The sequence below is a fragment of the Sphaerodactylus townsendi genome, linkage group LG03 (genome assembly GCF_021028975.2).
Source record: "Sphaerodactylus townsendi isolate TG3544 linkage group LG03, MPM_Stown_v2.3, whole genome shotgun sequence".
NCBI classification, from domain to species: Eukaryota; Metazoa; Chordata; class Lepidosauria; order Squamata; family Sphaerodactylidae; genus Sphaerodactylus; species Sphaerodactylus townsendi.
Window position 1 is genome coordinate 176,083,684 of NC_059427.1, and position 27,585 is coordinate 176,111,268.

At 58.7% G+C, this 27,585-nt stretch overlaps 1 protein-coding gene across 1 annotated transcript in view; it reads left to right on the forward strand.

The window, feature by feature from the left end:
- GRIPAP1 (GRIP1 associated protein 1) overlaps positions 1-27,585 on the forward strand; it is an 86,227-nt gene that overhangs the window by 39,772 nt on the left and 18,870 nt on the right. The window contains exons 20-22 of the mRNA XM_048487614.1: positions 3,375-3,431; positions 7,265-7,364; positions 21,870-21,997. Coding sequence (XP_048343571.1) covers positions 3,375-3,431; positions 7,265-7,364; positions 21,870-21,997 — 285 coding nt within the window. The remainder of the gene's footprint in view (positions 1-3,374; positions 3,432-7,264; positions 7,365-21,869; positions 21,998-27,585) is intronic.

Consider the following 27,585-nt stretch of genomic DNA (forward strand, 5'->3'; position numbering starts at 1 on the left):
GGGGTTCAGGTGCGCACCAGACCCAGACTGGCTTGGCTTGAGCCACGTTGCTGCCTCTTGGGCGTTCACACTGTGCCGAGGGATCCGGTTGAGTTACCTGTCTCTGTTGGGCATGCAGTTCTCGGCACTGATCAGCAGAGGGCGCCATCTCTCCCCAGTTCATGAATTTGGGCTGAGGAAAACCAGGAGCCCTGGCTTCTCACACCTGGAGACACCTGAGCATACCAGGGATACTTTGTGCATCTTAGATTCCACCCCAGTCACCATCCCTGTCTCATCGTCCTACATGCCCAGGAGCGCCAGTGTGGAGTAATGGTTAAGAGTGTTTGGTTCCCCACTCCTCCACGTGAGCAATAGACTCTTATTTGGTGAACTGGGTTTGTTTCCCTGCTCCTGCACATGAAGTCTGGTCACTGACCTTGGGCCAGTCACAGTTCTTTCAGAACTCTCTCAGCCCCACCTACCTCACAAGGTGTCTTTTGTGGGGAACAGAAGGGAAGGAGTTTGTAAGCGACTTTGAGACTCCTTACAGGAGAGAAAGGTGGGGTATAAATCCAAACTCTTCTTCTTCTTCTTTAGACCAAAGGGAGAAGTACAGGCCAGAATCCGGATGCAAGATCTTATTTGTCAAGACTGTTAAGGCTACAGGGCTGTACTCTGGGATTCTTCCTTTATGGGATTGCTTAAAAATTACTGCTATCACCTCACATATTATAGCCCTCCCCACAGGCAGAGACCACCACGTTGGTTTTAACTGCCCCTTTGCGTGTGGGTCTCCCTCTGTACATGTACATGAATACATTTGAGTCCCTGTTTTTCGTTCAGAATGGAGATGCAAGGCAGCATAATATCAATGCACATCTGAGTGATGTCTGTTGTGAGTTGGGGTACCTGGAATCAGGTGCAGGGCTGGCAACGTGGCTATTTATTTCATGCCCTGCCTTTCTACCCAATGGGGACTTGATTCTCCTGCCCTCTGTTTTATCCTCATGACAACCCTGCGAAGTAGGTTGGGCTGAGAAGATGTGACTGGCTCAGAGTGGCCCAGCATGCTTCCATGGCACAAGTGGGGATTCGAACTCGGGTCTTCCAGGCAGTAGTCTGACACTCTTCACCACTGTACCACACCAGCATTGACAGTGCTTGCTGTTATATATCTGGTCTTTGCCCTAAGAATTTGCCTCCCACCCCCCATGTGGATTATTTTTCACCTTCTCCCCAAGGTCTGTTTGCCAGGCTGTCGAGATCAGATGCAAACTGTCTGGGTTCTTGGGGTGCTGTGTGGTTTCCGGGCTGTCTGGCTGTGTTCCAGCAGCATTCTCTCCTGACGTTTCGCCTGCATCTGTGGCTGGAGATGCATCCTCTGAAGATGCCAGCCACAGATGCAGGCGAAACATCAGGAGAGAATGCTGCTAGAACACCGCCATACAGCCCGGAAACCACACAGCACCCCAGTGATTCCGGCTGTGAAAGCCTTCGACAATGCATTGTCTGGCTTCTTGTTTGGAAACCAAGATCCCCAAACCTGGGGCTGGGCTGGGAATGGCCCGCTCCTGCCTCCACGAAAGAGTAAAAGGAAGCATAGAACAGCTGGCTGGAAGAATAGCTGAAAGCTCACCCTGAGGTCCCCCACCTTTCTATCTCTCCCCTCCCCCCCGTCACATCTGCTACCATGAGAGCTAGAAACTGATTTCAGATATGTATTGTCGAAGGACAACTGTAATGTTATATATCAAGAAACTGGTGAAGATTAATATTGGGATAAATAATGATTTATTGTACATGGGTGTAATGGAGGATAGAAGGGTAAATAAAAAATATAGCCATATGTATAAAATAATGATCAAAGCAGCACAATAGCTCTAGGCTGGAAAGAAAAGAAAAAATGGACAATCCAGAAATGGTTGGAATATATCTGGGAACAAGTGACACTGGACATTTTCGATATAACAAAAAAAAAATAAACTGTGGCAAGATAAACAGAGGATCTGATGATCCTCTGAAGATGCCAGCCACAGATGCAGGCGAAACGTCAGGAGAGAATGCTGCTAGAACACGGCCATACAGCCCGGAAACCACACAGCACCCCAGTGATTTCAGATATTTCAGAAGGGACTTGTCCTCCCCCCCCCCCCCCCCCCAAGAATCTTATCCATCAGTTTTCAACACTTTCCGTCTTTTTTTTATTGTATCATTTGAATATCCCATTTTATATTAATAGTCTTCTTCATTCGTTTTCAAACAATACATTCCCCCCTTTTTCCCCTCCCCCCTGTATTTTCTTCATAATTTTATCAAACAAACAGCAGTAAGTTCATTCTTTGTAATCTCTTCCCCCATATCTCCTCATTGACTCCAGCTTCTTTCATCCAGTCCGCATATATTGTCCATATCTTCAAAATTTCGCTCTGTTTATCTTGCCACACTTTATTTTTTGTTGTTATATCAAAAATGTCCAGTGTCACTTGTTCCCAGATATATTCCAGTCATTTCTGGATTGTCCATTTTTTCTTTTCTTTCCAGCCTAGAGCTATTGTTGCATGTGCTGCTTTAATCATTATTTTATACATATAGCTATATTTTTATCTACCCTTCTATCCTCCATTACACCCATGAACAATAAATCATTATTTATCCCAATACTAATTTTCAGCAGTTTCTCGATATATAACATTACGGTTGTCCAGAATTTTTTCACTACTCTACATTCCGTCCACATATGACTATAATATGCCTCCTGGCCTCCGCAGTGCCAGCATTTAGGACTAAGTCCGTTAATCATATATGCTAGTTGTTTTGGTGTTCTATACCATTTCAATATCATTTTTCTTTCCAACTCCATATATTTCTCAATCTTTATATTTTTCCAACTGTCTATAAATTTTCAGTTTTCCCAGTGTCTAGAAAACCTTCCTTCTTCCATTTTTGATTCAATGTTCTTATCATAAAGTCTTTGTCATCAACCATATACTTATATATATGTCCCAAAATTTTCCCTTTACATTTTTCATATAGTTCAAAACATTTAGCCATTATACCTTCTCCTCTTATTCGTGAAACCTTTATCCTTTCCCAAATGCCCCTCAAGACCAACCAGTTCTCATTACCTCCTAACTCTATAAAATTTTGTAATGTCATAATTTCTCCTCCTTCTCTTATCAGATTTGCAACAGTTTGAATTCCTTGTCTTTTCCCTTTCCGTCTTAATCCCTGACCAATCATGGCCGTGCCTCAGAGACTGGCTTTTTAAAGGGCAAAGGCAGCTGTCAGGTGTTTTGCTGATCCTTAAAGTGTGGCGGAAACACACTTTGACACCTTTGAGGCACCCAGAGTCAGGAAGGGTGGATGAGTTGACAGCCCCGTCTCTCTTGCAGGAGGTGAAGGACACAGCTGACGGGCAGCGGATCCTGGAGAAGAAAGGAAGCGCTGCGGTGAGCGGAGGCATTTCCCCATGGGAGGGGGTGGGTGTGTGTAAGCATGTCTTTGAGCAAGGTGGGGCGTGCAGTGGGGGAACTGAACTAATTTCTGAATTTCGCCTGCCTTCCTCGCTTTGGCCATTCCCAGTTCTCCCTGGCTCCGGTAAACCCTCTCTGTGGCAGGCTTTGGAGGAATTTCAAGGCTGGGGTTTGCTGGCGAGGTTGGAGGCCGGAAGGCTCCTGGGATTTGCTTCACCCCCCCCCCCCCAAAAAAAAACACAACACAGTGGAAAGAGCAAGAAAGTTCAGTGTCAGTTGTTCATCGCAATGCGTCACAGCTGCTCCTGGTGGGGGCAACCAGAGCCAAGGGGCTGGAAAAGAGGTGGAAGCATTGCAGAGACTGCGGTGGCCCTGGCCGCTGGGCTCCCCCCGAGTTCCCCTGCCCGTGGGGATGCCGTGCGTCGAAAGAGCTGCTGTGATTCCCGGCCCCCCAGCTTCCTTCTGAGAGGCGTCTCCGGCTGGCTCCCTTGCCTGCCTTTCCCCCCCCGCTCACAGCCAGGGTTTGAGCCGACCAGAGAGCCGAGGCTACCTTAGAGGGGCAGACTTTCAGAACCAGGGCCCTCTTCAGGTCGGCGCTTACGGATGTCAACCTCTAGGCAGCTCCTGGAGATCTCCCCCTATTACAGTCAGTCTCCGGCCTGCAGACATCAGTTGCGCTGGAGAAAATAGCTGCTTTGGCGCGTGGACTCTGGTTCTGTGCTCCGTTGAGGCCCTCTGCTCACTTCCCGATGCCGCCCAAGGCTCTGCTGGCCGCCTGGTCGGAGGCGTCTGTCGTGTTGCAATAATCCCCTCCCCATAATAGACCTCCTCCCAGTAATCAGACTCAGGTTCACTGAAGTCAGTTTATTCCATCAGAGTAAGCAAACAGGTACACTGCCCGGGTTTTTTTGCTGGACCTGACATTCACACTCAACGCAGCAGTCTACGTTCACAGCTGCGTACCTGCTCCCTCTAACGTTTTTCTCCCAAAACCAAAGAGTTCCCAGCCCGTGCAGCTTCTCCAAGGTCAGCCCCCTGATCAGGAGCAGGGGCTGTCTGACTGGGAAAGAGCGGTCGCCACCCCTCTCTAAACAAAGCAAGCACAAGCAATATCAAGGAGCTGTTTGTGGCCACAGTCTCCTCGACTCCCCTGGGTGCACGTGGCAAGACCCACCGGGAGGGGGCGGGGGGATCTTGACAGCATCCCATGACTTTGGACTGGGTGCTCGATAGTCTTTGCCAGTGGTGCGATTCAGCGAGTTCGCACCACTTCGGCAGAACCAGTTGTGAAAATGGTGCTTGTAAACAACCAGTTGTTAAATAGTTTGACTCCCCCCACTGACCTGTGCTGAGAGATGCTGGTTTTCCTCCCCAGCTTGGATGTTGCATCTTTCCTACTGGCTGGCAAGTTGGCATTCAGGGGTTACAGCCCCACTGGAAGTTGGGTGACCCTTCCTGAAGTTTGCTTGCACAGATGTGGGGTGGGGGTACAGGCCCCTGGGGTTGGGGTCCGACGGCTCCAGCGGCAGCTCCCAAACCAGAACCTCTGAGCAATCTTTTTGTCTTTAACTAGCACTGAAGCCCATTTTAAATTAAAATAAAATGGACTCCAGGAGGGAGGGGGACCCGTTTTTCCTCCCCTCCAGGAGAGCAGCCCATATTATTTGGGGCAGGGGAGGCTCCTGAGTTGGGGAGGGCAGGCAGGCATAGGATGGAATGTCGTGAGTCCTGCACACCCATTGGCTGGGGGTTTGTCGTGGGACATGTTTTCCCTACCAATGTGCTCATATGCATTGTAGGAAGCAGAGCAGAGCAGCAGCAGCAGCAGATTGAGTCCATGATCGCTTTTAGAATCCTTGTCAATATAATTAAAACAAGACTTCTTGTCCTATACCCTTGGTGGCGAACCTTTGGCACTCCAGATGTTATGGACTACAATTCCCACCAGCCCCTGCCATCATGGCCAATTGGCCATGCTGGCAGGGGCTGATGGGAATTGTAGTCCATAACATCTGGAGTGCCAAAGGTTCGCCACCACTGTCCTATCCAGTGGAACCTCGGTTTTCGGTGACATCGGTTTTCGCCAATCGTCGCCAGCCGTTTTTTACCTCACTTCTCGTCGGTCGCCTCGGATTTAATCGGCTTGCCGACGAAATCCGAGGCAACTTTTGCATAAATTGGCTGCGCTGTTTGCATTGCTCCTGCGCAGACAGCGTGGCCTCGGTTTTCATCAGTTTCGGGTTTCGCCGATAGTCGCCGGATGGATTACCGGCGAAAACCGAGGTTCCACTGTATATGTAAACTCTTTCCCCCCCCCCCCCCCCAAAAGAATTGGCTGGATTTCCACTCTCTCGTTGTCAATCTTGGGAAACAATTTTTAACTTTATCTTAGTGAGTTAAGAAGACTAGAAGGAAGTGTCAGATTTTTCACAGTTGAGCAAAATAGCCAGAAGCTAGAAAGATAAACAGCAGCCCCCCCCCCCCCGTTTACCATCTCATCCAGGGGCATCAACCTGGTGCCCGTGGGAACCTTGGCAGCCGTCACCCCCTCACCTGGTGCCTGTCAAATGTTTTTGGAAAGAGGGTGAGGCCAGATGGAGCCTTCGCGGAGTTTCTGATTGGCTGTTGGAAAACGGATGGGTTGTGCGGGGTTTTAAAATGTGCTGCTAGGGAAGCAGCTGCCACCACAGCCTGCGCGTTTTCACTCAGTGTATGATTGACAGTAAACTATGTGTATGTAAAAAATAAAAAATAAGCACATGCATAGACATATTTTTTTTCTTTTGCTTTCAAGTCACACCTGACTTATGGGACCCTGTAGGGCACAGGTGTCAAACTCGCAGCCCTCCAGATGTTATGGACTACAGTTCCCATCATCCCCTGCCAGCATGGTGCTGGTATGGGATGATGGGAACTGTAGTCCATAACATCTGGAGGGCCTCGAGTTTGACACCTATGCTGTAGGGTTTTCAAGGCAAGAGGCATCACGTCCGTGGTATTCCTTGGAGGACTCCCATGCCAATGCTAGCGAGGGTCAGGGCTGAGAGTGGGCGACTAGCCCGAGACAGAGTCGGGATTGGAACCTGGGTTTCCCCAGTCCAGCTCCGACACCTTAACCATGATTGCCTGCTGGCTCTCGCATTCATACATGAAACCCTTATTTTGTTTTTGAAGACATCCTTTTAAACCTGAGCTTCTACCTGAAATAGTTTCAGGGGGTTTCTATGTCTTTCTGCGGTAGAACAGCTGGACCTGAGTCCAGTGACATCTTAGAGGCCAGCAAGAGTCTGAGCCCCCTGAAGAAGGGATCTTTGACTCTTGAAAGCTCATACCCTGAAAAGATTGTCGGTTTCTCAGTTGCTCCTGGATTCAGATCTAGCTGTTCTCCCTGAAACGTTGCTGTTAAAGAGTTTTAAATCATGGTACCCCAGACATTTTGGGGTTGGCTCTGTCTCATGGGGCAGCCCATTTGGGATTGTGCCCACCACCCAGTGCCAGAATTCCAAAGATGCTCCCAGACTCAGAAAGACTGGGGACCTGTGATCGAATCCTGCCTTATCTAACTGCCTAGACATGAACCTTTCCTTGTGGGGCAAATAGCACTGGGAGGCAAAGGGACACCGAGGTTATTAAGTGGCAGTCAGGCAGCCTTATTCTTTTGTGTGTGTGTGTGTGTGTGTGTGTGTGTGTGTGTGTGTGTGTGTGTGTGTGTGTGTTGAAAACTGAGAACATATTGTGGAGCGAAGGCTTTGCTGAACCTGGCCTCCCGCTCTGACATTTCACCCCCCCACCCCTTTCCCTCCTGTCAGTTGAAGGACCTAAAGCGGCAGCTCCACCTGGAGCGGAAGCGAGCGGACAAACTCCAGGAGAGGCTCCAGGAAATCTTGACCAACAGCAAGAGCAGGACAGGTAAGAGGACGCTCTCAGAGAAGAGAGCCAGTTGCTGGTCCATTCCTCTCCTTTAGGGGGAGCTGTTTCCCCTTTGAGTTGCCATGGTGGGACGGCACAGCCTTGGATGGAGCCCACGGGGGTGAGGGGTGAGCAGAGGGGGGATTCAAATAATTTCTGCCGAAGTGGTGTGAGCCTGCTGAATCCCACCACTGGGTGTGAGCCCATTGTCGTAAATGCTTCACGTTGCGTTTCTGGACTGGGGGACGGACTGAATTCCACACACTGCGCTTGTTGGAAAGGGCCCCGTGTGTGTAAAAATGGCTTCTGTTCTCCTTTTTAAAATCTACTTCAGATGCTTCCGAGCATCTGATGGTGGAATGACTTTGGGGTGGTGATTAAGGGCGGTAGACTCTAATCCAGAGAACTGGGTTTGATTCCCCACTCCTCCACATGAGCAGCGGACTCTTATCTGGTGAATGGGTTTGTTTTCCCCACTCCTCCACGTGAAGCCTGCTGGGTGACCTTGGGCCAGTCACAGTTCTCTCGGAGCTCTCTCAGCCCCACCTCTCTCACAAAGTGCCTGTTGTAGGGAGCGGGAGGGAAAGTGATTGTAAACTGGGAGCAGCAGTGGCGTAATGGCTAAGAGCAGTGGCTAAGAGCAGGTGCACTCTGATCTGGAGGAACCAGGTTTGATTCCCAGCTCTGCCGCTTGAGTTGTGGAGGCTTATCTGGGGAATTCAGATTAGCCTGTGCACTCCCACACATGCCAGCTGGGTGACCTTGGGCTAGTCACAGCTCTACGGAGCACTCTCAGCCCCACCCACCTCACAGGGTGTTTGTTGTGAGGGGGGAAGGGCAAGGTGATTGTAAGCCCCTTTGAGTTTCCTACAGGAGAGAAAGGGGGGATATAAATCCAAACTCTTCTTCAAACTCTTCTAAACTACTTTGAGACCCCTTAAAGGTAGAGCTCTTCTTCTGAGATTGTTTAACAAGACTTTGTTTCCTTCCCAGATGCGGCTGTTGAAGCTGCATTTGAAGATGGAGAATTGCGCTGGGGGGGAGGGGGGACTTTTAAAACTTTTTCCTCTCCTGCAAAATGTTCTACCACCCATCCATTTTCACTCCTACTGAAGGGGAAAATATGGGTACTTTGGAGTGGAGGTGGAAGTAGTTGGGGGTAGTGATTTTCAATCGGCAGGTTGGGGGAGAATAGAGCTGTGGATCCAAGAATTAAAGGGCCCCTGTCAACGCACCTGTCGGATAGACCCAGCCTGGATGTGCACCACAAGCACGGCCAAGTCTTTACCTCTGAAAAGAAAAGAAAGCAGGAAAACCTTTGCTGAAAAAAAGTTGGTTTGGCCACCGTCTTTGTTTCGACGTCCGTAATTCTGCCATTTTGAATGATATGCACCACGGGAAAGAGCAAAGATCTGTGCGAGACACAGAGGTCCCAGCTGCAAAAAACCTGATTCTCCCCCCTGCTCCATTTTCACTGTTGAGATTAGCCACGAATGGCTCGTGCAGTCTTCAAGTTCTGGTGATAAGACTGAGAGCAGCAGTGGCGTAGGAGGTCAAGAGCTCGTGTATCTAATCTGGAGGAACCGGGTTTGATTCCCAGCTCTGCCGCCTGAGCTGTGGAGGCTTATCTGGGGGATTCAGATTAGCCTGTACACGCCCACACAGGCCAGCTGGGTGACCTTGGGCTAGTCACAGCTTCTCGGAGCTCTCTCAGCCCCACCCACCTCACAGGGTGTTTGTTGTGAGGGGGGAAGGGCAAGGAGATTGTCAGCCCCTTTGAGTCTCCTACAGGAGATAAAGGGGGGATATAAATCCAAACTCTTCTTCTTTTTCTTCTTCTTCTTCATGGAGGGAGATTCTCTGGAAGCTGAACTCATTCTGTGAAGCATCTCTCCTGCTTCCTCCGGTGGGCCCCGTGGCATCTTTAAGCTCTTCGATTCTAAGAAACATTCCAGACGATGTTTATTTAATTCATTTGTGCCTGCCTTTCTCCCCAGTCTGGGCCCAAAGCGACTTACAACCTTCTCTTGTCTTCCATTTTATCCACACAGTAACCCTGTGAGGTAGGTTTGGCTGAGAGTGTGTCTGGCCCACCAGGTCACTCTGCTAGCTTCCCTGGCACATGCAGGGATTGGAACTCAGGTCTCTCAGATACGATCCTCTTAGCGACTGCACCGCGTTGGCTGTCTTTGCAAAATACTTCACAGCCCCTCCACTTCGGGTGTTGCCTGCGCAAGTTCGCTGTGCTCTGTGATTCCGGGTTGGCGTCCTCTCTTGAACCATTTGTTTCCCTCATTGGAACTGGGTTTGATTCCCGGCTCCTACATGTGAAGGCTGTTGGGTGACACAGTTCTGTCTGAGTCCTCACCAGGTGTCCGTTGTGGGGAGGGGAAGGGAAGGCTGCTTTGAGACTCCTTGCGGTTAAGAGAAGCAGGGTATATATAAAGCCCGGTTCTTCCTCTCCCTTCTTTGGAGGTTTTGAAGCAGCCAGACCGATTCCATGAACTTAAGCAGGTCTGGGGAGGGAGAACAGCGTTGGGACCCTTTCGTACATGCCCAGGGTGATGCTGATCGGTACTATGGGCTCAGGAAGGGATTTCCCCTCTAGGTCAGGGATCTTGGATGCTTTTTTGCCTCCCTCTGGGCTGCAGCCGGGGCCACTGGGAGAGGGGGGAGTTGTGAATTTCCTGCCTTGGGCAGAGGTTTGGACTACATGACCCTTGAGTCTAGAGCAGACCTGGGCATTATACGGCCCGGGGGCCACATCCGGCCCGCCGGATGACCCTGACTGGCCCTTATGACAGACTTGGCCCTGGCCTTAGAGGACCTGTTTAGAACCGCGCTGCTCACGCTAACCCTTCCCCCCTCGCGCAGTGGCTTCTGGGGCGATCCCCTCCTTTGAAAGCCCCGCAGAAGCCGGTCGCCTTGGCTGCCTGCTTTTGCGGGGCTTTCAAAAGCGCCAGTCGATGAAAAAAGTAGGTCAAGGGACTTAAGTTTTCCCACTTGCTTGATTGTCACAGTGGACAACTATGCAGGTAGGTTAACCCTGTGATTCTTTGTGCCAAATAGTGTTGTATGCAGAACTGTTGCCACTGATTCCAAGTTGATCTGTGCACCTGTCTGTCACTTATCAGCCCCTATTATGCAGAATTGAGTTCAGCCTTTTGGCCCGGCCCTCCACAATATTTTCTGTTTCTTATGCGGCCCCATGGAAAAAATAATTGCCTGCCCCTGGTCTAGAGTAAAGACCTAGCTCTATATTTGGACGTTCCTGAAGGCCTCCCCAGCCTTCAAATTCTGCGCCCAGGCCGCCCGAATTCTGCACTCAGAACAAATTTGGCATTCAGCATCCCGTTCCCTTTTGCGTTCTGCCACCCAGCATCTCAAATGGGCTGCTGGGGCAGCAGCTTCCTAAGTTCCTGGCTCAGCAGTGTTGAGAAGAATCAAATATTTTGGGGAGGGAGAAAAACCCCAAACCTAGCAGCTTTCCTGCCAGATCCCTGGCCCGGATTGCAGGCTGCCAAGACCCCAGCTTGTGCTCCTGAGGCCTGCGTCCCTTCCAGCTCCGCAGCTGGGCATGGAGGAAGCCATGCCGGACAGAGCAGGCTGCAGGGACAGGCAGGAGGGAACTGGGAGCGTCAAGCCACGGATTTCTCGAAACGAGCCATCTGGGGAAGCCCTAAGAGGGCCAGGAGAGGGAGAGAAGGGGGGAGCACGCGTGAAAGACAGACAGGTGGGCTCAGGCCAGTTGGCGCTGCCGTGAAGAGAAGGGGCGGAATCTGTGAGGGCCGCAGGTGAGGATGCTGGGAAGGGGAAGTCCTTTGGCCTAGTGAAAGACAGCGGGCGGAGGTGTGTCAAGGCCCGGGAGGAGAACTGAACTGAAATGTTCTGATTTCTGTGGGGAAGGTGACAGTTTCTTCTTTGGATACTGTTGAAACGGAGGTGGCTTTTTGGATTGCTGTTTTAAAGCCCTGCAAGTAAAATAGAAGGAGAGTTTGGGTTTATATCTCTCCTGTAAGGAGACTCAAAGCCCTTCCTTTCTTCTTCCGTAACAGACACCTTGTGAGGCAGGTGGGGCTACGAGAGTTCTGAGAGAGCTGTGACTAGCCAAAAGTAATCCAGCAGGCTTCATGTGCAGAAGCAGAGAAACAGATCCAGTTCACCAAATGAGAGTCTGCTGATCGTGTGGAGGAGTGGGGAATCAAACCCGGTTCTCCAGATTAGAGTCCCCCTGCTCTTAACCAGTACACCACACTGGTGTGGGCGGTTTACATAACGGGTCAAATGTTGAAGGCCAGAGGAACCGCCCTCGTGGAGGGAACTTTGCTTTTAGGCCTCTGAACTGTGCCAAAAAATCAGAGTGAGTGTCGTCTGTGACTTTCTTGGCATGCGAGGCGTGATAACCAACCAGACAGGCCGTCAGCTGGACCCTCTTGGCACTCTTTTACCAGTTCATTTTCTTCATTTGTATCCTTTCTCCCCTGATGGGGACCCAAAGCATCTCGCGCCGTTCTCCTGTCCTCCATTTTATCATCACAACAACCCTGTGAGTTAAATTAGGCCAGTGATGGCGAACCTTTTCGAGACCGAGTGCCCAAATTGCAACCCAAACCCCAGTTATTTATCGCAAAGTACCAACCCGGCAATTTAACCTGAATGCTGAGGTTTTAGTTTAGAAAAACAGGTTGGCTCCCTCTTCCTCCGCCCACCCGCTCGAGCAGGGGCCAGCCTGCTCTAGCCTCCAGCAAGTCCCGTGTGCACCGCTCTGTGCCTCTCTAGCATCTCTGCCTCCTCTGCGCCCCCCACCCTTCGGGCAGAAGCCACGGCACCAGGCCCGCCAGCTGAGTCCTCCCTGCTCACCATGGTGCACGCATGTCGTGCTCAGTGGCCCAGGCTAGCCTAGATGTGTGTGTGGGGGGGGTGTGGGATTTTCCGCCCCCCACATGATGAACTCTGTGTGTGCTTGCCCACACAGAGGGCTCCGAGTGCCACCTCTGGCACCCGTGCCATAGGTTCGCCATCACTGGATTAGGCTGACAGTGTGACCGGCCCAAGGTCACCCGGCGATCCGTGGTACGAGTGGGGAGTCGAGCTGCAAGGGCTGCCCAGATACTCGCCCAGCATCCTTAACTGCGACACCACATAGGCTGTTTCCTGAGCCTTCCCCCTCGATGGCCGGTAATCCCGGGGAGATTCCTCCTTCCCCTGGCAGGCAGCTGGAGAGGGAGGCTGCTGAAGTGTTTAGAAGCCAGGCCGCACAAGTGGCACCCTCTGGCCAGAAGAAGAAACCAGCCTCCCGGCCTGCCCCCATTTCCTTTTTTGGCAATGCTGCCGTCCTCTCCTTTGCCAGGGGGAGGCTGTGGCTCAGGGCAGAACCTCTGCTGGGCATGTCGAAGGTCGCAGGCTCCATCCCTGCCATCTCTAGTGGAGAAGGTCAGGGGGTACATGATGCAAAAGCCTCACCCATCCAGAGAGACGCTGCCACTCTGAGCGGGCAATGCTGGCCTCGATATCCAATGTCCGGTCTCAGTAGGAAGCAGCTTCATGTCTGTTTATTATTACGGGGGCGGGGGTCGTTGGCTCAGCGGTGGAGCATCTGCTTGGCCCGTTCAGAGATCCCTGGTTTGATCCCCAGCAAACCTACTGGGAAGGAGGAAGAAGAAGAGTTTGGATTTATATCCCCCTTTCTCTCCTGCAGGAGACTCAAAGGGGCTGACAATCTCCTTGCCCTTCCCCCCTCACAACAAACACCCTGTGAGGTAGGTGGGCCTGAGAGAGCTCCGAGAAGCTGTGACTAGCCCAAGGTCACCCAGCTGGCGCGTGTGGGAGTGCACAGGCTAATCTGAATTCCCCAGATAAGCCTCCACAGCTCAGGCGGCAGAGCTGGGAATCAAACCCAGTTCCTCCAGATTAGATACACGAGCTCTTGACCTCCTACGCCACTGCTGCTGGAGGAGGTCAAAGGGCCTCCCCCAGAGACCCTAGAGCAGTGGTGGCGAACCTTTGGCACTGCAGATGTTATGGGCTACAATTCCCATCAGCCCCTGCCACCATGGCCAATTGGCCATGCTGGCAGGGGCTAATGGGAATTGTAGTCCATAACATCTGGAGTGCCAAAGGTTCGCCACCACGGCTCTAGAGAGCCAGGGTCCATCTGAGGAGGCAGGGCTGCCCTTGGTCATCCGTGACTCTGATTCAGTGTAAGGTAGCTGAAGGTGTGAACTCCGTGTGTGCGTGGTGCTGCAGCGTCACGTTCATCCCGGGGTGTATCATTTTGGGTCCTCTTGTGCTGACCTGCATGAGACGTCTCACTTCCGCCAAAGGGGTGCATTGAAAGAACACTGGGGGTGGGGTGGGGGTGGATCCCTTTCAGCATTGAGCCATGCAGCCAAAACATGTTTCAAGGGGCCACTGATCTTTAAAAATTATTTCTATTACAGTAGAACCTCCGTTATCGTCGCCTTTGGTTTTCGCCAGTTTTAGCTTTCGGCGGTCACCCCTGGCTGGTTTTTTGCCTTCGGTTTTCGCTGGCGACTCAGTTTTCGCTTATAAGCATTTATGCGCAAATCTCTACGCTTTTATGTGAATTTGCTACTCGTTATATGTGAGTGCATGCTAAACGGGCGAGCTCTGGTTTGTGCTGGTTTCGGTTTTCGCCGAGCATCGCTGGACGGATTACCGGTGAAAACCAAGATTCCACTGTACTATATATCTGGTTTAATCCCTTCCTCTCCCTCTGGAGCGGCCTTGGAGCGGCTCACGCTATTTTCCTACGATATCCTAAAGCTTGGTTATGAAATAATACAAATAGATAATCTGAGAAACAAAATCCAGCTCTTTCCCCCTTGCCTTCCGGTGTGGGCTGTGTGAGGGGGTGGCGTTCCTTTCTGCCAGAGCGGATGCCCGTGTTTTGTTGTGGGGGCTGTTTCTCCTTCAGTTGGGACGAAGTTGATGTCTCGTTCTGGGAAAGGGGCTCTACCTTTGCTGAGCTTTCGGCACACTGGGCTTTGGGTCATCTGAGCCCCAGGGGGTGCCAGCAGGCCTGTTGGATTAATCACTCACCAGTCCTGTTTGCCATCCACTCAGACAGGGGACGGTCTGATCCCCCCCCGCCCCGCCCAGCATGGCCCTACAGCAGCTGGAACAGTGTATCCCAACCTTTTCGAGGTCAGGGTACCCTTGACCTCACTCTTCATATCTCCCGGTACCCCTGCCGCCACCCTCCACCTTCCCCTCCCTTTGCCCCTGCTTGCCACACCCCCACCTTCCCCTCCCAGGGTGAAGGGTAGCACTGGGGGTGGGGGTGGCTGCTGACCTTGTGGCTGGCCCTGCCCCATGGGCCAGCTCCATGTCCTTGCTGGTGCCGGTGGGAGACACCACAAAAATTAGGGGGGGCGGTAGTGTTGCTGCGGTACCCCTGGGACATGCTCACGGCACCCCAGGGAACCCTGGTACCCTGGTTGAGAATGGCTGAGCTGGAATCAAAGCCCTTCCTTTGGCCTGCTCCGTGCAAAAGCAGCTGCAGGGCAGAGGGTCCTCGTCGCAGAACCCACTGCTGTGGCCACTCATGCAGCCTGCAGACAGCGCTGCCTCTCCCCAAGCTCACCCCCCCCGCCCCCCTTCGAGTAGACCTTGAATGGTGGTGCCATTCTTCTGCTGGCCCCCGAGATGCTTCCGTTCGGCCCCCGGCAAACTGCAGGGCAGCTGCGGCTTTTCATCTCGCTGCTTTGATCTGAAGCATCCCTGAGTGTGAAGAGGACTTTCATTGCCTTCGGAATTTTTCTGCCTTTTCTCTCTCTCTCTCTAGAGCAACCCGCACAAAAGAGTCCTTCTCCCTCCGCAGGGCACTTCTCCGAGCGCAGAACGATTCTTTCTTTTCAAACAGAGTCTCCGTCTCTCTCTCTCTTCTCTCTTTCCCTGCCGGCCCCTTTCCTCTTCTCTCTCAACAAAGGCCGAGTCACCTCCACATCAGGTTCAAAAGACAAGAAAGTTGAACTAAGGGAAAGGAAAGCTTGCTGGCCGTCTATGAGACGGGGATCCAAAAGGCAACAGCGTGCCGGGTGGGGGTGGCGCAGGGTCTAAGCCCCAGGCACCACTTCTGGGGCCATGCTCCCCCCACCCCCCAACTGCACCCCGGTCGGGAACTCAAAAGGGGCTTTGGGCAGATGCCGACTTGGGAGAGGCGCCTGTCCATGGCACTGCGAGGCGCCCGGCACTGAATGGGTCTCTTGTTTTCCCAGCCAAATTAAAAATTAACCAGCCAGACGGGGCCGCTGTGCTGCCTGCTTGCAGGATTTCTCACCTCCTACGCCCCTGCCGCACTCCCCTTCCCCCTTTTGCCAATGTGTCGCCTGCAGCAGACAGGGCAGGCCGTGGGATGGTTTGAGATGCCGTTTCTGGGCCCAGTGTTTCATCTGGGAACTCAATTCAATTCAGTTCAAAACCTTCATTGGCCTATAAGAGAGTCTGCAGTAAAACCAGCTCAACAAGAGCCCAGATTTAACAGTTGAGATAATGTTATACATCGTCCCCAAGTTCCCGTGGCTTGCTGCGGAAATTTGGCCACTGAGTCTGTTCCGTCTGTCCGTGTCCGGAGCTGCCTGGTGCTCCTCAGAGAGCCGTTCCTTACTGACAAGCAACGGATTAATGCACTTGGACCACATCTGATGAAAAGGGCAGTGCGAGGAAGCGCGTAGGATCGATTCTGTACGGTGCTGGCCACAGAGGCACATAATCTGGCTGCACGGGGCAATTTTTTGAATCTCCCGTATAATATTGCTGAGGGAAACACATCCAATCTTGCTAGCAAGTATACACTCCCTCCCTGTGAATCAAGTCAGGTGGCAGAACTAGGTCCACATCGCGATGTCTCCAGACTCACAGGAGCATTATTATTCCCAGCCTGACAGTTAAGTCTTTGACATTTGGAGCAGCAGTGGCATAGGAGGTCAAGAGCTCGTGTATCTAATCTGGAGGAACCGGGTTTGATTCCCAGCTCTGCTGACTGAGCTGTGGAGGCTTATCTGGGGAATTCAGATTGGCCTGTACACTCCCACACACGCCAGCTGGGTGACCTTGGGCTAGTCACAGTTCTTCGGAGCTGTCTCAGCCCCACCTACCTCACAGGGTGTTTGTTGTGAGGGGGGAAGGGCAAGGAGATTGTCAGCCCCTTTGAGTCTCCTGCAGGAGAGAAAGGGGGGATATAAATCCAAACTCCTCTTCTTCTTCTAGCAGTCTACGTTTAATTATGTCAAACACAGATTTTTCCACTAGGCAGTACAAGGAGTCTTATGGGAGTCCTATTAGTCATATTTTGTTTGAGCCTGAGAACCTCTGGCCTTAAGGACACCTGGGGCCTGATTGGTCGTCTGGAAAGGAGATATCCGGGAACTTCCTCTAAGGGCGGTGTGTGTTGAATGGAGAATAAATGCAACTACTTTGGCTTGGGGCGTGAGGAAGGTTCTCTGTAACGCACCCGGAGCCGGATTCTGTTTCCTATTTCTGTTTGTTTAAATTTATTTCCCTGCCCTTTACCACGGTCTTGGGGAGGGTTACAATAAAAACCATACAACAGTAAAATCACAACCGTACAAAATCCAACAACAGTGAAATCACAATCAAACCCATCCTAAAAACCCAAACACAATCTGAAGTCTCCCGCACCCAACCACCCAGCCACAAAGACGGGAGGGGTGTAGGGACATATCTGGGGCCCCCTCCGTACAAGGGGGGGTCAGCCTACGTGAAGAGAACTGTCTTCACCAGGCACCAAAATCCCAAGCGGGCGGGTACCTGGCAAACCTCTGGAGGGAGGGCATTCCACAGCGTAGGCGGGGCCACTGTCGAGAAGGCCCTCCGCGTGGATGCGCTCTCTGGATTCTCAGCGGCCAGAGGTTTCCTCAGACAGGCACCAAGTTCTGTTCCCATCCTGTCGGCGTCTCTGAGCATGCCGTCTTAGTTTCTCCTGGATAAGCGAATGCTTGCTCAGGACTCCCTTGGAAAAAGGGGAGTGCTACACGGTGTTGAGCCGAGAATCAAACCAGCCCCCCCAGCCTCTGATCGTGGGGGTGGGGGACCTGGCTGGCTGGCTGGCTGCGAGGGAGAAGTCTTGCTGTGCCTGTCTCTGTGTAGACGACGTAGAGATGTATTACAAACCAACTCTCCCCGGAATCGTTGCAATAGCCAAGCCCTCCTCTGGCTCACAACCCGCTAGTCCAGTGTTGGCGAACCTTTTTGAGACCGAGTGCCCAAATTGCAACCCAAACCCCACTTATTTATCGCAAAGCACCAACCCGGCAATTTAATCTGAATGCTGAGGATTTAGTTTAGAAAAAAACGGTTGGCTCCCTCTTCCTCCGCCCCACCCGCTCGAGCAGGGGCCAGCCTGCTCTAGCCTCCAGCAAGTCCCGTGCGCACCGCTCTGTGCCTCTCTAGCATCTCTGCCTCCTCTGCGACCCCCCTCACCGCAGTGCACACATGTCGTGCTCAGTAGCCCAGGCCGGCCTAGATGTGTACGTGTGTGTGAGGGGTGATTTTCTGCACCCCACACGACGAACTCTGTGTGCGCGTGCCCACAGAGAGGGCTCCGAGTGCCACCTCTGGCACCCTTGCCATAGGTTCGCCATCACTGCGCTAGTCAATGAAATTGATGAAATAATGTTGCTAATAATACTGAAACTTTAACGTGCTTTGAAGGGTTCGGGGGGCTTCATGCATCTAAATAATACGGCCCTTGAAAGTATTATTTTCCCCCACCGTAGGCAGGTGGCTTGCGTAAGGCTGATGAGAGGATTTGAGCTGGGGACGTTGCCTGTCCTGACCTTCGGGCTGTCTTCACAAATGATCATTGCTTGGTATTCTCTTGAAAATAAAAAAAGTGGTAGCCACCAGTTTCTCGGCAGCCGTGCCGTTGTTTGTGCCAAATGCCGGTCCGTCCCCCTGCCTTGAAATTAAGCAGCACCTTACCCGCACGCGTTGGGATTTCCTCGATCAGCATTGCAAAAGTCTGAACGTTGTGGGTTTTTCGAGCCGCGTGGCCTTGATCTGGCAATTTTTGCCCACATCCACAGCCTGGCATCATCAGAGGCTTGTCATGAGAAGTTGGGTTTCTCTCTGCGGCGCAGTCAAGTGCCAAAAAGTACCAGACCACGACCTCACAGCCCAGGAAACCCCACAACGGCCAGTTGATTCCAGCCGTGAAAGCCTTCGGCAATACATTGCAAGAATGTTCAACGTCAGGAGAGACACAAAATCGGGAGTAGGGGCCAAGGAGTTGGGATGGGGAGCTGGAGGAAAGGAAGGCAGCTCAAAGCGAGCCTCCACACTCAGGAGAAGTCAGCGGCCGGAGGAAACGTCAGGAAATGGTCTTGGCCTCTCTGCCCTGTTTGCGTGCCCTGCAGAACTGGCCACTGTGTGTCGAGACCTCATCCCTCGGGTCAGGCCACTCTCACCCAGGGGAGCCCAGGAGACAGTGGCACCCAAGGATCCCTGCTTGTGATAGAGCTCGGCTTGTTCAGAGGTTTGTAGTGATGGTTTCCCCTCTCTGGCTCTGATTGGCGCTCTGACCTTGGAGGAGCTGCGTGGCCCCTTTTGGCAGAACCGTGGGAGGAGGGAGTGCGTCGCAGGGGATATTGGCTGCTGTTTATTGTGGGAACTTTAGATCCAGCAAACGCTCTGGAATAAACCGTTCGTCTACTCTGATGCAGCGAACCAATTTCAGTAAACCCGAGTCTGGTTATTAGGAGGAGGTTGGCAGGGGCCACGTACTGCTGAGTCTAATGTTCGAGGCAGGGGGCTACACAAGGCGGGCTGCTGGCCTGACCCACCGGGGCACTCCTCTTGTGTTCTTAAATGACCTCCTTGTCCCCTGGGAGCCCACAGAGCCCCCTCCTCAGGACCCCTCTCCTCCCAGGCACTGCCTCCCTTCAAAAGCTTTGTAGCCATTAAAAATATTTCCCCTTTCAAAAAACGGATCACTCAGTTATTTCAGGGCCTGGCGAGTGCCCCAGACGGCCTGCACCGAAAACCCCATTCACCCATCTGCTGTGTGCACCCCTGCTTGAGAGAGAGAGAGCGCGCACGTGTGTGTGCGCGCGGATGCTCTTGCAAACCTCACTTGCATCTTGCCCTTGTCTCTTGAGAGCCAGCCTGAGGGGGCGTGGTGAAGAGCGGGTGGACTCTAATCTGGAGAGCCCAATGATTCCCCACTCCTCCACCTGAGCGGCAGAGGCTTACCTGGTGAACCTCATGACTGTCCGTCCGTGAGGTTGAGGGGACTGGGAGAGGGTGATGGGTTCAAAGGGCAAAAAAAATTAACACTACCCCACCCCCACCCACCCCGGTTTAATTGCAGTCAGTGATCAAGACTGTGTGTGGCTGGTCTCAAACGATCTTTGCTGGTTGCTGATCGGCTTCTGGGCACCATCTAAGGCTGTGGTGGCAAACCTTTGGCACTCCAGATGTTATGGGCTACAAATCAGCAGGGGCTGATGGGAATTGTAGTCCATAACATCTGGAGTGCCAAAGGTTCGCCACCACTGATCTAAGGGGCTGGAAGCGTTAAACAGCCCAGGGCCAAGGGCACAAAGGTCTGTTTTAACCCATGCAGACCTTCCTGATCATTCCGGCCAGCCTCAGAGGTCCCAGCCCTTGCCCAGCCTAGCCCACTCCCACCAGAGCTTGGAAGCCAAGCAGGGTTAGCCCTGGGATGGGAGACCACCAAGGAAGCCCACGGCTGCTGGGCACGGGCAGGCAATGGCAGGCCACCCTATGGGCCATCATAAGTCACATAAGCACCCCCCGCACCCCAAAAAGTCCCAGCTGCTGATGCCCCCAACCTCTGAAGGTAAAACTTCCTCTGCAGTATGGCAGCATCTTGATTGTGGGGGCTCTGATTGGGCCTTTGGGGGCAGGTGGAACCCCCCCCCCCCCCCGCCATCCCCCGGCCTTTGCTTGTTCATGATTTAGTCACTGTTCCCTTTTAATCCAGTGTTGTGCCGCCTCTTTTCTCCCATATTCTCCCCTGCTGGTTTCGCAGTTGGTCTGTTGTGGGTCTCTTCCCTGGTGGGTTAATTTGTTCGGTCTTGTCTCATTTCCCTCCGATTTAATCATTAATTGTGGGTGGCTGCCCTGAGGACGATGCGCTAAGAGGCAGCAGCGTTTTTTTTGAAATTGGTTCTTCCTGCCCCTGGGGATGGGGGAAGGTAGATTTTGTTCCACTAGGCAGCGGCTGGCTAGCGGCTGGGATGCTTGCAGAGAATATTGAACCGAGTGGATCTAATCCAATAAGACATTTATGTTTTTAAGTTATTTGGGATTGCTGAGCACGAGAGTAATTATAACCTTGTCTCGGAGGAGTTCCTGAATTTGGACTCGGAGCCATTCAGGGCCAGCGAGCAATTTCTTCTGCCCCCAGATTTCACTCAGGCTCTCGGCATATGTCCGTCACTGGATTTCAGTGCTTGGGGCTCCTCTCTTGGGAACTAGCAGTAACTTGACTGGAAGGTGTCGTCAAAGACTTTCACGGCTGGGATCAACTGGCTATTGTGGTTTTTTCAGAACCATCCCACAGCCACTCAGTCCGGACAAACCACAACATCCAGTTGACTGGAGGGATTCCAGAGGAGGCTGGTTGTGTACCACAGTGCAAGTAGACAGCAAATGGTCAAGATGGCAAATTGTAAAAGACTGAAGAAAGTATGACCTCCTTCCCCCCCCCCCCCCCGCCATGACATAAAATGGGATCTTGGGGATCTGCTGCTGGAAAGTGCTGTGAAGTTACAGCCAACTGAAGCCCCCCGAGGGTTTCCAAGGCAGGAGACATTCAAAGTTATTTCTACTTCTGCTTTGCAGCGTGGTGTAGTGGTTAACAGCGGTGGACTCTCACCTGGAGAACCGGGTTTGATTCCCCGCTCCTCCAGCTGAGCAGCAGTCTTATCTGGTGAATTGAATTTGTTTCCCCACTCCTCCATATGAAGCCTGCTGGGTGACCATGGGCCAGTCACCGTTCTCTCAGAACTCCCTCAGCCCCACCTGCCTCCCAAGGGGTCTGTTGTGGGCGAGGAAGGGAAAGGGATTTATAAGCTGCTTGGAGACTTCCTACGGTTGAGAAAAGCGGGGTATAAATCCAGACTCTCTTTCTTCTTGCTTCGATTTTATTTTTACATTTCTGTTTGGTTCTGCAACCCAAATCCTATTTCACTGTCTGCTGAGTATCCCGTCCTGCTGATTGTATTGACTCCCTCTGAATCCCAGAATCTCAGAGAGAAAGGTGGACTATAAATAACATCAATAAATAAGTATATGTAGGCAGTATCCCTGAGCATGCTCAAAGTGCTTTTCCGTCAGCTTAAGCCAATTCAGTTATCTCCAGATATCTGAAGATTAGGAGCAAGTGCCTCAAGCAGGGGGCTGTTGATCCCCAGCAATCCTGACCTCTCCCCCCCCCCCCCCCCCGAACCAGAACGCCTCTGAACCGTCTGCTCTAACGCCACCCTTTGTCCGCAGGGATGGAGGATCTTGTCCTGGCGGATATCAGCTCACCAAGCCGGGCGCAGACGGGCGACAGCAGCAGCATCTCCTCCTTCAGCTATCGTGAGATCATGAAAGAAGGCTCCGGGGCTGGCAGTAACAAGGTGAGGGGGCTCAGCGGCAGAGAGAGCCTGGCTGGATGGCCGGAGGAGCCACAGGTCCCTGAGCTGTCTGCTGGGGGAGGCATGGCTCCAACCATGGGGTGGATCTTCACTTCCTGGGAGGGCGTGGCCTGGCCACAAACAGGGGACGGGGCTGGAGTTTCTCTTGAAGAAGCAGCATCCCTTCGCTTGTGCGGATGGTGCAAAGGCTCCCCTCACTTATTTATTTATTTATTATTTGATTTGATATACCGCCCTATCCCCGAAGGGCTCAGGGCGGTGAACAATATAATATCATATATAAAACATATAAAAAGTTTAAAATTTACGTTCTAAAACAGTATCCCACAAACCCATATGCAACCCTCCCAAAAGAGAATAATGGGTCCCGATGATGTTAGGGACCCTATACAGCGGGGGGGGGGGGAGGATAGAGCAGGGCACCTTCAGCGGCTGGTCTCTCCAAAGGCCCGGTGGAACAATTCGGTCTTGCAGGCCCTGCGGAACTCTCCAAGGTCCCGCAGGGCCCGGACAGCTGGTGGTAGAGTGTTCCACCAGGCAGGGGCCAGAGCCGTAAAGGCCCTGGCCTGAGTGGAGGCCAGCCGCATCATTGAGGGGCCAGGGATCTCCAGTAGATTGGCCTCTGCTGAACGCAGAGGTCGACTCGGGACATATGGGGTAATGCGGTCCCGAAGGTACGAGGGTCCCAGGCCGCGTAAGGCCTTAAAGGTCAGCACCCACTTGTGGAGATTATTCCCGGGATGTGAATGCCCTCCTGGCATTGCAGACAGTACCTAATTATTTTTTCTGGAGCATCCTTTTTCAGGGCAGCTCTTTGGTTTGACACGCTGCGTGTCTGTTGTTTGGTGAGTTTAATCCCATTCCTTGGGAACAAAAAGACTGTTCAACTGGGCGGGTAATTTGGCTGTGAAAAGTAATGGCAACCAATGCCCAAATGCCTTTTTGAGTCTGATCTTGACTTCTGCTAAGGATGGGCCTTTTCCACCTTTCCAAAAAACCCTTTACCCCAAATTCTGAAAGGAGCTTGTTGGGGTTTCTCCCAAGATTGAGGGAAACTGGCTTTCGGAAGAGCAAATGATCAAATAGCGCAATCGTTTTTTCATTGGAAAACATGGTGCGGCTAGAACTAAGCAAACAAACGGCCTCCCTGCATGCAGTCCTTCCCCTCACCCTGCAGTGGCGTAGGAGGTCAAGAGCTCGTGTATCTAATCTGGAGGAACCGGGTTTGATTCCCAGCTCTGCCGCCTGAGCTGTGGAGGCTTATCTGGGGAATTCAGATTAGCCCGTACACTCCCACACACGCCAGCTGGGTGACCTTGGGCTAGTCACAGCTCTTCGGAGCTCTCTCAGTGGGGGGGGGGGGGATGGGGGGGGGGAGGGGGGGGGGGGGGGGAGGGTGGGGGGGGGGGGGGGCGGGGGGGGCGGGGGGTGGGGTGGGGGGGGGGTGGGGGGGGTGCGGGGGGGGGCGGGAGAGGGTGGGGGGGGGGGGGGGTGGGGGGGGGGGGGGGTGGGGGGGGGGGGGGGTGGGGGGGGGGGGGGGTGGGGGGGGGGGGGGGTGGGGGGGGGGGGGGGTGGGGGGGGGGGGGGGTGGGGGGGGGGGGGGGTGGGGGGGGGGGGGGGTGGGGGGGGGGGGGGGTGGGGGGGGGGGGGGGTGGGGGGGGGGGGGGGTGGGGGGGGGGGGGGGTGGGGGGGGGGGGGGGTGGGGGGGGGGGGGGGTGGGGGGGGGGGGGGGTGGGGGGGGGGGGGGGTGGGGGGGGGGGGGGGTGGGGGGGGGGGGGGGTGGGGGGGGGGGGGGGTGGGGGGGGGGGGGGGTGGGGGGGGGGGGGGGTGGGGGGGGGGGGGGGTGGGGGGGGGGGGGGGTGGGGGGGGGGGGGGGTGGGGGGGGGGGGGGGTGGGGGGGGGGGGGGGTGGGGGGGGGGGGGGGTGGGGGGGGGGGGGGGTGGGGGGGGGGGGGGGTGGGGGGGGGGGGGGGTGGGGGGGGGGGGGGGTGGGGGGGGGGGGGGGTGGGGGGGGGGGGGGGTGGGGGGGGGGGGGGGTGGGGGGGGGGGGGGGTGGGGGGGGGGGGGGGTGGGGGGGGGGGGGGGTGGGGGGGGGGGGGGGTGGGGGGGGGGGGGGGTGGGGGGGGGGGGGGGTGGGGGGGGGGGGGGGTGGGGGGGGGGGGGGGTGGGGGGGGGGGGGGGTGGGGGGGGGGGGGGGTGGGGGGGGGGGGGGGTGGGGGGGGGGGGGGGTGGGGGGGGGGGGGGGTGGGGGGGGGGGGGGGTGGGGGGGGGGGGGGGTGGGGGGGGGGGGGGGTGGGGGGGGGGGGGGGTGGGGGGGGGGGGGGGTGGGGGGGGGGGGGGGTGGGGGGGGGGGGGGGTGGGGGGGGGGGGGGGTGGGGGGGGGGGGGGGTGGGGGGGGGGGGGGGTGGGGGGGGGGGGGGGTGGGGGGGGGGGGGGGTGGGGGGGGGGGGGGGTGGGGGGGGGGGGGGGTGGGGGGGGGGGGGGGTGGGGGGGGGGGGGGGTGGGGGGGGGGGGGGGTGGGGGGGGGGGGGGGTGGGGGGGGGGGGGGGTGGGGGGGGGGGGGGGTGGGGGGGGGGGGGGGTGGGGGGGGGGGGGGGTGGGGGGGGGGGGGGGTGGGGGGGGGGGGGGGTGGGGGGGGGGGGGGGTGGGGGGGGGGGGGGGTGGGGGGGGGGGGGGGTGGGGGGGGGGGGGGGTGGGGGGGGGGGGGGGTGGGGGGGGGGGGGGGTGGGGGGGGGGGGGGGTGGGGGGGGGGGGGGGTGGGGGGGGGGGGGGGTGGGGGGGGGGGGGGGTGGGGGGGGGGGGGGGTGGGGGGGGGGGGGGGTGGGGGGGGGGGGGGGTGGGGGGGGGGGGGGGTGGGGGGGGGGGGGGGTGGGGGGGGGGGGGGGTGGGGGGGGGGGGGGGTGGGGGGGGGGGGGGGTGGGGGGGGGGGGGGGTGGGGGGGGGGGGGGGTGGGGGGGGGGGGGGGTGGGGGGGGGGGGGGGTGGGGGGGGGGGGGGGTGGGGGGGGGGGGGGGTGGGGGGGGGGGGGGGTGGGGGGGGGGGGGGGTGGGGGGGGGGGGGGGTGGGGGGGGGGGGGGGTGGGGGGGGGGGGGGGTGGGGGGGGGGGGGGGTGGGGGGGGGGGGGGGTGGGGGGGGGGGGGGGTGGGGGGGGGGGGGGGTGGGGGGGGGGGGGGGTGGGGGGGGGGGGGGGTGGGGGGGGGGGGGGGTGGGGGGGGGGGGGGGTGGGGGGGGGGGGGGGTGGGGGGGGGGGGGGGTGGGGGGGGGGGGGGGTGGGGGGGGGGGGGGGTGGGGGGGGGGGGGGGTGGGGGGGGGGGGGGGTGGGGGGGGGGGGGGGTGGGGGGGGGGGGGGGTGGGGGGGGGGGGGGGTGGGGGGGGGGGGGGGTGGGGGGGGGGGGGGGTGGGGGGGGGGGGGGGTGGGGGGGGGGGGGGGTGGGGGGGGGGGGGGGTGGGGGGGGGGGGGGGTGGGGGGGGGGGGGGGTGGGGGGGGGGGGGGGTGGGGGGGGGGGGGGGTGGGGGGGGGGGGGGGTGGGGGGGGGGGGGGGTGGGGGGGGGGGGGGGTGGGGGGGGGGGGGGGTGGGGGGGGGGGGGGGTGGGGGGGGGGGGGGGTGGGGGGGGGGGGGGGTGGGGGGGGGGGGGGGTGGGGGGGGGGGGGGGTGGGGGGGGGGGGGGGTGGGGGGGGGGGGGGGTGGGGGGGGGGGGGGGTGGGGGGGGGGGGGGGTGGGGGGGGGGGGGGGTGGGGGGGGGGGGGGGTGGGGGGGGGGGGGGGTGGGGGGGGGGGGGGGTGGGGGGGGGGGGGGGTGGGGGGGGGGGGGGGTGGGGGGGGGGGGGGGTGGGGGGGGGGGGGGGTGGGGGGGGGGGGGGGTGGGGGGGGGGGGGGGTGGGGGGGGGGGGGGGTGGGGGGGGGGGGGGGTGGGGGGGGGGGGGGGTGGGGGGGGGGGGGGGTGGGGGGGGGGGGGGGTGGGGGGGGGGGGGGGTGGGGGGGGGGGGGGGTGGGGGGGGGGGGGGGTGGGGGGGGGGGGGGGTGGGGGGGGGGGGGGGTGGGGGGGGGGGGGGGTGGGGGGGGGGGGGGGTGGGGGGGGGGGGGGGTGGGGGGGGGGGGGGGTGGGGGGGGGGGGGGGTGGGGGGGGGGGGGGGTGGGGGGGGGGGGGGGTGGGGGGGGGGGGGGGTGGGGGGGGGGGGGGGTGGGGGGGGGGGGGGGTGGGGGGGGGGGGGGGTGGGGGGGGGGGGGGGTGGGGGGGGGGGGGGGTGGGGGGGGGGGGGGGTGGGGGGGGGGGGGGGTGGGGGGGGGGGGGGGTGGGGGGGGGGGGGGGTGGGGGGGGGGGGGGGTGGGGGGGGGGGGGGGTGGGGGGGGGGGGGGGTGGGGGGGGGGGGGGGTGGGGGGGGGGGGGGGTGGGGGGGGGGGGGGGTGGGGGGGGGGGGGGGTGGGGGGGGGGGGGGGTGGGGGGGGGGGGGGGTGGGGGGGGGGGGGGGTGGGGGGGGGGGGGGGTGGGGGGGGGGGGGGGTGGGGGGGGGGGGGGGTGGGGGGGGGGGGGGGTGGGGGGGGGGGGGGGTGGGGGGGGGGGGGGGTGGGGGGGGGGGGGGGTGGGGGGGGGGGGGGGTGGGGGGGGGGGGGGGTGGGGGGGGGGGGGGGTGGGGGGGGGGGGGGGTGGGGGGGGGGGGGGGTGGGGGGGGGGGGGGGTGGGGGGGGGGGGGGGTGGGGGGGGGGGGGGGTGGGGGGGGGGGGGGGTGGGGGGGGGGGGGGGTGGGGGGGGGGGGGGGTGGGGGGGGGGGGGGGTGGGGGGGGGGGGGGGTGGGGGGGGGGGGGGGTGGGGGGGGGGGGGGGTGGGGGGGGGGGGGGGTGGGGGGGGGGGGGGGTGGGGGGGGGGGGGGGTGGGGGGGGGGGGGGGTGGGGGGGGGGGGGGGTGGGGGGGGGGGGGGGTGGGGGGGGGGGGGGGTGGGGGGGGGGGGGGGTGGGGGGGGGGGGGGGTGGGGGGGGGGGGGGGTGGGGGGGGGGGGGGGTGGGGGGGGGGGGGGGTGGGGGGGGGGGGGGGTGGGGGGGGGGGGGGGTGGGGGGGGGGGGGGGTGGGGGGGGGGGGGGGTGGGGGGGGGGGGGGGTGGGGGGGGGGGGGGGTGGGGGGGGGGGGGGGTGGGGGGGGGGGGGGGTGGGGGGGGGGGGGGGTGGGGGGGGGGGGGGGTGGGGGGGGGGGGGGGTGGGGGGGGGGGGGGGTGGGGGGGGGGGGGGGTGGGGGGGGGGGGGGGTGGGGGGGGGGGGGGGTGGGGGGGGGGGGGGGTGGGGGGGGGGGGGGGTGGGGGGGGGGGGGGGTGGGGGGGGGGGGGGGTGGGGGGGGGGGGGGGTGGGGGGGGGGGGGGGTGGGGGGGGGGGGGGGTGGGGGGGGGGGGGGGTGGGGGGGGGGGGGGGTGGGGGGGGGGGGGGGTGGGGGGGGGGGGGGGTGGGGGGGGGGGGGGGTGGGGGGGGGGGGGGGTGGGGGGGGGGGGGGGTGGGGGGGGGGGGGGGTGGGGGGGGGGGGGGGTGGGGGGGGGGGGGGGTGGGGGGGGGGGGGGGTGGGGGGGGGGGGGGGTGGGGGGGGGGGGG